General features: G+C 29.2%; 1 protein-coding gene across 1 annotated transcript; it reads left to right on the top strand.

Annotated features, from left to right (window-relative positions):
- The first annotated feature begins 4,265 nt into the window (after positions 1 to 4,265).
- On the top strand, positions 4,266 to 11,179 carry LOC139089725 (protein krueppel-like). Its single transcript, XM_070639323.1, has 5 exons — positions 4,266 to 4,375; positions 9,128 to 9,612; positions 9,971 to 10,067; positions 10,258 to 10,342; positions 10,437 to 11,179. Exons 1-5 carry the CDS (start codon positions 4,336 to 4,338, stop codon positions 10,960 to 10,962), a joined length of 1,233 nt encoding a protein of 410 aa, XP_070495424.1. The 5' UTR covers positions 4,266 to 4,335; the 3' UTR covers positions 10,963 to 11,179.
- The last annotated feature ends 1,658 nt before the right edge of the window (positions 11,180 to 12,837 follow it).

Raw genomic sequence — 12,837 nt, 5'->3', positions numbered from 1 at the left:
GACAGTCGGACAGTCGGACAGTCAGACAGATCGGACAGTCAGACAGACGAACAGTCAGGCAGACGGACAGTCAGACAGACAGATAATCGGACAAACAGACAGTCGGACAGTCGGACAGACGAACAATCGGGCTGTTAGACAGTCGGACAGTCAGACAGTCGGACAGAGACGGACAGTCGGACAGACGGACAGTCGAACTGACGGACAGTCGAAAAGACGGACAGTCGGACAGACGGACAATCGGACAGATGGACAGTCGAACAGACGGACAGTCAGACAGACGGACAGTCAGACAGATGGACAGACGGACAGATGGACAGTCGGACAGATGGACAGTCAGACAGACGGACAGTCAGACAGATGGACAGACGGACAGACAAAATTCGGACTAAAAGGATGTGATGTGCATCATAAAGCATTAACAGCAGTTTTAGACCAAAAAATTCCATAATTTTTCATCTCAAATTCCATCACATAATTCGACCGTCCACTACACAGCACGCAATACAGCCATTAACATAAAAAATCATTCCTTCTCGCTCTTTCACTTTTACTCTTTAACATACACACCGAAAAGGCATTGCTGACCCTTTCGTTGACGACTACGCACGTTGGCCATCCAACAATATCAAGTTCTTTTGCGTTCGCCCATCCATCCTGCGCAATGGCTGACTTTCGTCGGTCTCTCAACCCTTTCAGTTTCTCTTTTTTTTATTTTGGTAGTCGTCTAATTGTGAGGCTGAAGGGTGGAAGAGAGTAACGGGTGAAATTGGATGTTTTTTTTGGTTGATTTTGGTTTGGAACTGAAATTGAGGAAAACTCCGCCCAGAATTGATGAAGTTATGTTTTTTGGTGATTTTTGTTCATTATTTTCAGGTTTATGGACGTTGAGTTTTGATTGAATTATTGGTAAATTTAGAGATGTTTAGAGATGACAGTTGATTACTTCCTTAATTCGCTGGATGTACATATCATTTGTGATTCATGGTTTCTCTTTCAAATGGCATCTAAAACTGGTTCAATCGCTGGCTTCCGTATGCCAATTACCAATACCAAATGCAACATTGTCTCTATCTTCAGCGTCTTTCCAAAAGTTCTTTGGTCGTCGAAGACTATTTAGAATTATCATAACTACTAATGGATGATCCATTAGAGTCTATCCCGGAATCCTGACAAATTTACTAAAATTACACTTAAAATTACAACAATCAAAGCAAATCGCGGATAGCAAAAGGTACCAAAAATGTAGTCATTTGAAATAAATCATCAGTTTCATTTCAGCCTTACCACTTATACCCCTAGAATTTTATCCAAATCCAAGCAAAGTAATTCCAATTAGACTAGTTCTGATACATTTTCAACCTATTTAAGTGTTTTAATATGATATAATATTATAATAAACTAGACTAAGCTGACCAGAATTATTTTGAAAAAAAAAAAAAACGTGAATTTTAACTGTAATTTTAGTAAATTTGTCAGGATTCCGGGATAGACTCCAAAGTCCGACTCCAGTGAGTTCCTAATTTGACTTTTGTCTCGACTCCAATGAGGTCAGTCACTCTCGACTCTCGGATTATTGACTCAAATGAAATCTTACGCCCCAAAAATTAATTGATAATCATCGACTTTAGAATCGTATTGATCTATTGCGGCGAGAGTTTTAGTAAGAACTAGATTTGTATTCTGTAATTTGATTCAAATGGATTTTGTGTTCACTCGTGAATTCTATGTTTTATCATGAATAGATTTTTCAGAAGTATTGTCACCTAAATAGCAATTTATTTCTAAACAAGGTTAAATTTGACCGTAGAGTCTTGAGATTGAATCTACTTTTTCATACAAAATCCGAGTCCCGATGCTCTCAGATCCTAAATAACTCACTTCCTTGGCTTGGGTACGCGGGGACCAATTGACGCGTTTAGAGAACATGACATGCCCATTCCAAGCGATTCACACGAACAATAGTGACAATATCAGCATCCTGGATGCTTATACCTACTTGAGTTTCCTAAATTCCCCGAATCAAACCAAAAATCCACACCAAAATCCACAACCACATGTCCACATGTAATCCACATGTCATTTCCATCAAATAAAAAAAGTAAATAAACAAAATCATAATCATCAATATCAAGTCACAAACCAACAACAAGAAGAATCAAAAAACTTGATTATCGTAACATTTACTCATCCTCATTCTCGTATATGAATGCACATTTATGTGTAGGTTCACAGTCTTCATTCACCAAAAAGAAGTCGCGAGTAATTTCACTTTCAATTGTTTACTATACACGACGAAGCATATGCGTGCCTGACAAGGACAGAACTACAAAATAAATCCAAATCGCATGCGTGAATGTTGAGCATGAGAGGATCCTATGAGAGGAACTAAAAAGGAACGGAGAATTGCCACGTGTTGTGGAAGGTCAGCGACACTTTTGGATTCTCTCACAAATACAAATGTAGGCACAAAATTGAGAGAGAGTAAGAGAGAGTAAGGCACAGAGTATAACACTTGTTTGCATTAATCTTAGTGCGTAAATGCACGTCGGGTACGGACGTAATAGAACCCCATAGAATAACAAAATATTGTACACAGTAGGGGATGAGATGGGATGTTGATGAGGCACGGCAAGAACAATCCGTTTACTGTTCATGACAATCAGGCTGGAGAGACGATTAGAATTATTTTGGACGGCGATGTGATCGGTTGGGAAAATTTTTTTGGCATTTTGTGTTTTCCCGGCTTTTGAATTGCTGATTATTTTTGGACTTGTTTGTATCGGGAATATGTTATGTGACTGTTTGGAGAGGAAGTGAAAGAATTTTGTGAAATTAAAAATTAAAAAAATATTATAAAAAATTGAATTGAAATAAAAACTAAAAGTGATATTTAAATAAAGAAAATTGAGGAAATATTTACAGAATTTTAAGAATTGAAAATGTAAGTTTTTTGATATTTTTTTTTTAATTTTTATAAAGGAATTTAGTTGATTTGGGAAATTTAAACAATTATTTGATTTAACGAATCAAATTTGACAAATTTGCTAATTTATTTTAATTTTGCATACCTAATTTTTTTTGTTGGAATCAAATATATTATTGAAATTTTAAGTTTATGTATTTAATTATATGTATTTGCAAATTTTAAAAAATTGATTTATTTCAATTTTCAAATCATTTTTTAACAAAAGTAAAATCTTCAAAATTTGAATTTAAATTTCAAAACTGAAAACTAAACAAAATTTAAATTTGAATTTTGAAATTAAAATTGAAACTGTTTTAAAATTTTTGAAGACAAACAAAAAGTTGAATAAATTTTAAATTTGATTTTAATTACATTTTAAAGAATCTTAAAATCTAAATTTTTAAGCATTTTATAATCAAATTGTCAAAGATTTGAGTCAAATTTCAAATAATTTATTAATTTTAAAATTGCTTTAAATTTTGATAAACTGTCACTTTTCAAAATTGAGTATTTAAAGATTTAAATTGTTAAATGGTTTTTTGTTTTTAAAATTTTAATGAAAATAAGGATTAAAATTTTCAAATTCATAATGTTAACTTAAGTTATACTTAATTTGAAATGCAAGTTTTAATTGAAAATTCAATTTAAAATTTAAATAGCTTATTTGATTTCAATAAAATAATCCAAATTAAAGAGCTAGAAATTATTAGAAATTAGAGGATAATAAGTTAAAAATTGAATTAAAATTACTAATTGAAAAATTCATTAATATTTTAAATTTAATAAATCATAAAATGCATTAAATACTTTTTCAAATTAAATTTAAATCAAAGTCAAAACTATAAAATCAAATATTGATGTAAAAAATTTAAAATTGATTCTATTTTTCAAACAAACTTTTAAATATTTTTTTAAAATTTGTTGAATTTTGTAAAATTTGTTCAATTTTTTAACATTTTTGTTTATTATAATTTCAACAAATTTCAAATTCTAATTCAAATCAAAAATTTCAATTAAAAATCACTAATTAAAGAATTTTATCTAATTCCAGCACACTCATAACCGGCAACAAAAGCTGAACCAAAACTTAAAGTACAAGTGCACAACAATAAAACAAATAAAAAAAAGTGACATAAAAAAAAGCTCAATGAAAATAAAATAAAAATTTTTCTTTTTTTGTTGATAAATTGCTCACGACGAGGACACAAAAAGCAACAAAAAAAGATTCATAAAAAAATCGAGAACTTTTTTGAAAAAAAATTTTTTTATTAATAATGTTGAGAAAGGTTAGTTTAGCGTCTTAAAGGAACTGATCAAGTGCATAAAGGAATCTGAACAATTTTTGTGAACATTTTTTTTTGGAAATTATGACTTCACCCACTTTACAGGGTACGGCGCTACTTAAAGGTGAGTGTAAATTTGGTAATTATAGCTGTTGACTGGTCATGCAAATCAAGTTGTGATCCATGACATCCTTTAAAGAACTAAGAGTATCCTATGATTGCCAAAAAAATACCATTATGGTACCTAAAAGCTGTCTCTTTGCCTGTTAGGGATCTTTACATCCAATTAGACATAAATACGTTAGAACTAGACATCAACTGGACATTAACTTGCCATTAGCTAGGTACTTACTTACTTCCTTGGCTGGGGCGCACGGGGGGCTCATTGCCAAGTTCATAGAACGTCTTCCTGGACATTTTTAATCAGTCATAAGTCATCAACCAATTATAACGTATTTTGGTCCACTTATGCACCAATTGGCGTCTAAAGCTGGATCTTTCAATGAATATCTAGTGCCTATTCCCAATCTCAAATGCTTCAAGCACATATACCACTTTTAGGTACCTTAACTGTCCTTTTTGTACCAAAAAAGCGTGGATTGCTGCCAACTTTGATTTAATACCCACAACTTTTGAGTTTTCATACCAAATTTGTAACAAATTTGTTTGACAATCTTATCTATTTGATCAGCAAGGCATGATCACGGCCACTGGGCAGTTGTTGGGTTAACGATTTTTGATGACTGTTATGTCTTCCAACTCTGTACACTGCATGACCCAAATTATATCAATGGAACGTACCTAGTTCCACAATTTTTTCGGAATTCAACTAGAGATATCTTCCTGGTATCAAGCTCGGGACCCTTGAGTCGACTGCCTGACTTCCAATAACCAACTAGGACAATTGCTGCTTTATCGCTGCTTGTCAGTTATGAGCCGATTAAGTCACAAAATTGCCGAATTTTGCTATAATTTCCTATTTTATAGCCACAGTAATATGAAGTATTAAGCTTGTATTAACCCCCAAAGCCAAGCCACATCCAATTAGTTCAATGTGCTTCAAGTCCAAATTCTCAATTTCGTGATGAAAGCTCTAACCATATCCAGTAAAAGTCATATTAACTCCATCAAAAATGTCACTTAGAGACTCAAGCATGCATGCCTGATGGACACGACAGTCCTATTTTCTGGATACAAAAAAAAACGTTTAAAAAAATTTTTGTCGTGATTTTAAAATTGATAAAAAAAATGAAGCTTGTTCCTAACTATCCTTGTTACTGACTTGAACTACCTCAACGGCTTAAAATACTTGGAAATGTGCTGTTGAGTAACGATTTTGGCATAGGTTAGTAATACTTTGGGCTGTGAACAGACTAGTCGTGACTTCTTTTTCTTTTTTTTTTGGATAGTTAAGTTTTATTAAATAATTAAGCTGTAGATAAGTTGGAGTTTTAAGTTTTGTGGGACATTTTTGAGATTTTTTGAGATTTAATTTTTTGAAAAAATTCAAATTTCTAAAATTTTAATTTAAAAATTCAAATTTCTAGAATTTTAATTAAAAAATTCAAATTTAAACAATTTTTAAAAAAAAAATTCAATTTTTTTTGACAAAATTTCAATTTTAGATTTTATTTCAAAATTTTAATTTTAAATTTTTAACAATTTCAATTTCACATTTTTAACATTTTCAAATCTTTAACAATTTTAAATTTTAATTTTTCAAAAAATTTGAATTTGAAATTTTGAAACTTTTAAATTTTTTAAAACTAAATTTTCAAAGTTGAATAGTTTCAATTTCAAGTTTTATAAAATTTAAATTTTAACTTCAATATTTTAAATTTTAAAGAAAACTTCAGTTTCAAACTTTTCTAAAAATTTCAATTTTTAAAAGATTTCAACTTCAAGTTTTAAATTGCAATTTTTAAATTTTAAATTTCAATTTTAAATTTTCATTTCAAATTTAAAAAAGCTTCATTTTCAAAGTTTAAAATACAATTTGAACAATTTTGAATAATTTGAATTTCCAAGTTTTCAACAATTTTTAAAATTTTTTTATTCACAATTTATAAATCTTTAAAATTCAATTTTTCAAAAATTATAATTTAAATTTTTAAAAGCTTCAATTTCAAATTTTAAAAAATTTAATTTCAAATTTTAATAATTTTCAAAAATTTCAACTTTTAAAATTTTTTTTAAAAAAAATTCATTCAAATTTTTCAAATTTTTACCAATTGTAAATTCCATAAAAATTGCTAAATTTTTCCCAAACTCAATCCAAAATGTTAAAAAAAAAGAAAAATTTCTAAATTTTTCATTAATTTCTCATTTCATTTCCAATTCTTCTCTCCGCTCCGCATGTCCATTTTCTAAAGTATTCTAATTATCTTGCATCTCTTTCCGTCCAACAAGCAGCATAAAAAACATAAAAAAAATCCTTCATTCAACTCATTCGTCGGTGCTATTGCGACAGTCCCACGACTTATTTTTTTTTTTTAATTATTTTGCTGCTGTCGCCATTTTTGTGTCTGTTGTCTTTTCTCCCTTTTGTTTCATTTACTCCTTATTGATGTTGTTGTTGTTGTACAAAAATTACTTGATTGTGTTAATGAGTTTCGAGGGTGAATGGATTGAAATTGGAAATGGATGATAGCGATAGGAGGAAAACATTTATTGTGAAAAAAAGGGAGAAAATTTTTTGTTTTTGTTGGAAAAATCGGAAAAATTTAATTCGTTAATTTCTTATATTGAAATTTTAAATTGAGAATTTCAATTGGAAATTTTGATAATTTTAAGACTATTCATTGATTTTTGAAATTGAAAACAAAATTTAAATTCATATTTTAAAATTTTTAAAAATTTAATTCAAATTAGAAGAAAATTGAAATTTTAGAAATTTAGAATCATTGAAATTTGAAAAATTAAATTTTCAAAGTTTGAAAAACTTTTGAATTCTTTTAAATTTGACTTTTTCAAAACTAATTTTTCTCTGAATTTGAACTTTTTAAAAATTTGAACTTTTTTCAAACTTAAACGTTTTCAAATTTCAAAAATTAATTAACAATTTGAAATTAAATTTTTAAAATTTAGATACAAAAGTTTGAATGAATTTAAAAAAAATTTGAGAAAATTTTTTAAAATTTATTTCAAAATCAGAAAAAATTTTAAATGCATTAGCTGTCGTTAAAAACTTTAATTTATGTCTTTTTAAAATATAAAAAATTTAAAATTTTGGAGAAAAATAATCTTAATTTTTTAAAAAGTTTGCCAATTTTTCATCAAAATTTCATTTAAATTCATACAATTTAAAAATCTAAAAGTTTTTTTTTAAATTTCAATTTTAAATTAAAATTTGAATCTTGTAGTTTTTTAAAATTATTTTAAACTTTCTAATAATCTTAATAAGGATACAATTTTAAAATTTGAGAAAAAAATTGAATAAAAATAAATTTTGGAATTTAAGAAAATGAAATTTTAAGAATAATAAAAAAAATTTTAAAATTTTTTAAAAACATTAATTAATTTAAAATGTGAAAAATTCAAAATTTAATTTTTAAGAATTTTGACAATTATTCTTCTAAATTTCCTGAATTTTTCAAATTTCCACAAAATTTTCACAATTTTCCTCATTTTTTCCCACCAGCAAAAAAAAATAACAAAACAAAAAATTCTTTCACATAAAATTTATTTCCACATGTTTTGATTTGCAAAAAGCCGTAAAAAAATACACAACATAATCCACGACATGTGATTTTCCACACACTTCACACTCCATCCATAACCCACATGTGAACTCTCTCAATTTCCCCTTTTTTTTGTGCTACTCGCTCTGTTTACAACTCTTCTCATACATGCTACATGCTACATGCTTGACATAAGAGAGTAAATTCCTTTTTTTTATTTCCGTTTTTTTAAATTCGCTCCGAATTTTTTTTTCTCAATTTTTTTATGTTACACACGTGGTTATCACATCTGTCGATGCTGTTGATTTTTTTTTGTGCATGTATGGCAGTTTAGGGGTGAAGATTTTTTTGTACATTTTGATGATTTTTTACAATTTTGTTGATTTTTTGTGCATATCAAATGACATTGAGGTAGATAAACAGTTGTGGGATTGAATTGGGATTGGAATTTGGGTTTTGGTTGACATAACGGAATTGAGGAAGGAACATGCTTTATGAAATTGATTGAGGATACTCATGAAATTGATCATTTAGTTGAGTATGCCAAAAACTGCCCAAAACTGCCCATAATTTCCCTAAATGATCCAAAATTACCCAAAACTGCCAAAAATTACCCAAAATTACCCAAAAAAATCCAAAACTGCCCAAAATTCCCCAAAACTACCTAAAATTGCCCAAAATTGCCCAAAATTACCCAAAATTGCCCAAATCTGACCAAAATAGCTTAAAATTACCCAAAATTGTCCAAAAATTGCTCAAAATTGCCCAAAAATTACCCAAAATTGCCCATAACTGCCCAAAATTGCCCAAAACTGCCCAAAATTGTCCAAAAATTGCTCAAAATTGCCCATAAATTGCTCAAAATTGCCCAAAATTGCCCAAATATTACCCAAAATTGCCCAAAAATTATCCAAAATTGCCCAAAAATTACCAAAAATTACCCAAAATTGCCCAAAACTGCCCATAACTGCCCAAATTGCACAAAATTACCCAAAACTGCCCAAAAATTACCAACAATTCCCCACAAATCTCTAAAAACTTCACAAAACTGCCAAAAATTACCCAATATTGCCCAGATCTGCCCAAAGCGGCCCAAAATTGCCCAATATTGCCCAGATTTGCCCAAATTCCCCAAAAAATTCCCACAAAAATACTAAAAACCCCCAATTTCCCCTCTTATCTCTCCCCAATACCAGAAATGGACGAATTATCACGAAAACGTAAAGTAAAAGACGAACCATCACCACCAGCAACACCAAATCTCGACATCTTTAACTGCTTTAATCAATCAAATCCATCACCATTAACAATGTTTTCACCACAATTTTTGGCAAATCAAACAGCCGCTGCCGTTGCCCTCATGACATGGCCCATCCAACTACGTGCACAACTCGCATCAGCCATACGTCTTCCGAATCATCCACTTATGAATTGGCCACCGACAGACATGTCAAAATTAAATAAAGTATTTAAGACTCAAACTAGTGATTCACAAATTGTATCGACGACATCGGATCTGCCGGCACAAAAGAAGATTGCCAAACGGAAACAGCAACCGGAAAATATAAGGAAATTGGAACCGTTAAAGATAAATGATAAATTTGTGCCAACAATATTATCGCCAACGGAATCAAATTCTGAAATTAGTACGTGTTCGAGTAATTCGAAGGAAACGACTAAGGTGAGTTGGATATGACATTTTAAATTGGGGGATTTGGGATATTGGGGATTATTGGGGATTGTAGGGGTTGAGGTTGGGGGTTCTTGAGGTCTAGGGCTTCTGTAGAGGACTGTGCTGCCCTGGACTTGAGGGTATGATTGCTTCCAACTAAAGGTTACCGATGCCGAGTCCTGAGGCTGATGCCGAGTCCCGAGTCTGATACCGAGTCTTAAGACTGATCCTCGTGATTAACCCCGACTCTCAAGAATAAGACCGAATGTCTTGAGACTAAGACCCGAACCTCAAGATCAAGACAGAGTCCAATTTTAAGCATATTCCTAATTTCCCATCAATTTCTTGTCTTTTTAAACATCAGCAGGAGAAGGTCTTTACATGTCAGATATGCAATCGATCGTTTGGATACAAGCATGTGCTGCAGAATCACGAACGAACTCATACTGGCGAGAAACCATTCGGTAAGTAATCAAGGCTGTGCTGTACTGTGCTGTATGGTGCTGTATGGTGCTGTATCGTGCTGTACTGTGCTGTACTGTGCTGTACTGTGCTGTATGGTGCTGTATGGTGCTGTATGGTGCTGTATGGTTCTTTATGGTGCTGTAAATTGGACATAAAGCATTAAAACCAATAAATTCTCAATATCCACAGAATGCTCAGAATGCCACAAGAGATTTACAAGGGATCATCACTTAAAGACCCATATGAGATTGCATACAGGCGAGAAACCCTACAGGTAAGTTGAATCTTCACTTTTTGAGACCATAACCTCAAAAATTCTCAAAATCCTAACCTCAAAAACCTCAAATAACCTCAAAATTCATCCACAGCTGTTCCCACTGCGACCGTCAATTCGTTCAAGTCGCGAACCTACGTCGTCATCTACGTGTTCATACCGGCGAGCGTCCATACACGTGTGAAGTCTGTTCAGCTCGATTTAGTGACTCAAATCAGCTCAAGGCTCATGTCCTGTCCCACAACACGGACGAGCCATTTGAATGTGAAAAGTGTAATGTCCGGTTCCGTAAACGGAATCACTTGATGAGCCATAAATGTGGAGTTCCGATGAGTGAGAATCCAATGGATGATGATAGTGATGAGTCATTGGAACTACCGTCGGCACCAATGCAGGATAAACAACAACAATTTAAGAAATTTTGTAATTTTCCAAGTTTTCTTGGACTTCCGCTGCAAATTCCTGAACAAACGGAACCGGAGGACTTGTCAATGCACACGCCACGGTCGAACTTATCGACAGATGAATTGGAGGAACTTGATGATGCAGCTACGATGTTTATGAAGCTTAAACAGAGACAAATGGGTGGGAAAAGTGCAATAGATAATTTTACGAAATGATGAGGGGGGTAAGATATATGAAAATTATTAAAATAATGATGATAAGGGGGTAACATGTGCAAAATAATTATAGAAATTGTGTATAAGTTTAAGGAATGATTGTGAGTGAATTTCTAGTCAATGAAAAAAAGTCGTATTTTGGGGGGTAAGGGGGTTTGGGGGACTTGAGACTCTAGTTTGAAGATACTGAGACAGAGGTGGACAACCTGTGTGCTTTGGGATGATAAAAAAAGTTCAAAATTTGAGACAAAAATTTGAATTTTTGTAAAAAAAAGTTAAATTTTGGATTAAAAAATTCAAAATTTTAAAATAAATTGAAAATTTAAAATTCAAATTTCAAAAAAAAACAAGTTTTGAATTAAAAAAAATTATAAATTTTGAAAAAAATAATTCAATTTTTTTAAAAATTGAAATTTTTTTTAAAAATTAAAATTTTTTTTAAAAATTAAAATTTTTTTTAAAAATTAAAAATTTTTTTTTTAAATTAAAATTTGTTTTAAAAATTTAAAATCTTTTAAAAGTTAAAAATTTTTTTGAAAATTAAAATTTTTCTAAAAATTAAAATTTTTTTAAAAATTAAAATTTTTTTTAAAAATTAAAATTTTTTTTAAAAATTAAAATTTTTTTATAAATTAAAATTTTTTTATAAATTAAAATTTTTTTAAAAATTAAAATTTTTTAAAAATTGAAATTTTTTTAAAAATTCAAATTTTAGATGAAAATTGAATTTCTCAAAATTGTGAATTTTTTATAAATTTTTGACAATTTTTCATCAAATTTTTGACAATTTTCTTTTAAATTTCACAAACAATTTGATAGTCACCAAACCTCAGGACCCCACAAACCCCAAAAAACCCCACCATGTCCCCAACCTAGCTCACCTAAACATCTCAGTTTGTAGATTTATTCCTAATAATTTAACCAAAAAAAACTATTTTAATTGCAACAAATTCAGGGAATTTAAAATCTAAACGACAACAATTCTACCTTCAAATCTACACTAAAAAAAGTATTTAATTAAAATATAAAAAAAAGATGGAATTCTTAATGTAGAAATTTTCAGGTTTATTGAAGTAAAAGAGTATAAAATTTACAAATTATATATGGATATGAAATAAAAAACAAAAAAATATTTATGTATGATAAAATAATATTTAGAAATATTCTATGAAATTATATTCGTAATTTAGAATTATGGATTGATAAAGAGGCTTCAAAAAATTAGTCATTTTAAAAAATTTTAAATTTTTTATTTCAAAATTTGAAAAAAATTCAAAATTTTGAATTATTTAAATTTTTTTTGATTTTTTTCAATTTAAAAAAAATTTATTTTCAATATTTTCAAAGTTAAAAATTATCTTTTTTATTTTAATTCAAAATTTATATTTTTTAAAATACCAAATTTTATTTAAAAATAACGAACCAAATATTTTAACAAATTTAAAACTTTTAAAATATTTAAAAAGAATTTTAAGTTCTTAAAAATAATTGAAAAAAATTTCAATTTAATTTTAAATTATTAAAGTTAAATTTTTTAATTTTAAAATTATTTTAAATTATTAAAAAGTTTTAAAACTTTTAAATATTTTTCAAATTTTTAAAAATAATTTTTTTAATTTTCTAATTATTATATAATTTTAATTTTTTTAAATTTTTTTAAATTAAATTAAAAATTTCAAAATTATTAATTAATTTCAAAGTTTAAAAAAAGCTGTAATTTAATAATTATTTGCACCATTTTAGGTTCCTTAAAGATTAGATTAAAATGTAGACAATTAGGATGATTCAGATTAGTATCTGAAAATTAAAAAGTAAAAAAAAAATGTTCAAAAAATTTATTTAAGATAAGACAAAAAATAATAAAAAAAAAAATTA

Source organism: Chironomus tepperi, unplaced genomic scaffold, assembly GCF_022539635.2.
Source record: "Chironomus tepperi strain 1889 unplaced genomic scaffold, CSIRO-AGI_Ctep_v1 contig_195, whole genome shotgun sequence".
In the NCBI taxonomy this organism is placed as follows: Eukaryota; Metazoa; Arthropoda; class Insecta; order Diptera; family Chironomidae; genus Chironomus; species Chironomus tepperi.
Note: the sequence above shows the minus strand (reverse complement) of the source record. Positions and strands in the feature narration are given on the sequence as shown.

Coding starts and splice junctions, on each gene's coding strand:
- LOC139089725 (XM_070639323.1), top strand. CDS start 4,336: ATGACTTCACCCACTTTACAGGGTACGGCGCTACTTAAAG. Junction 4,376..9,127: donor GGGTACGGCGCTACTTAAAG/GTGAGTGTAAAT, acceptor CCCCAATACCAG/AAATGGACGAATTATCACGA. Junction 10,343..10,436: donor ACAGGCGAGAAACCCTACAG/GTAAGTTGAATC, acceptor ATTCATCCACAG/CTGTTCCCACTGCGACCGTC.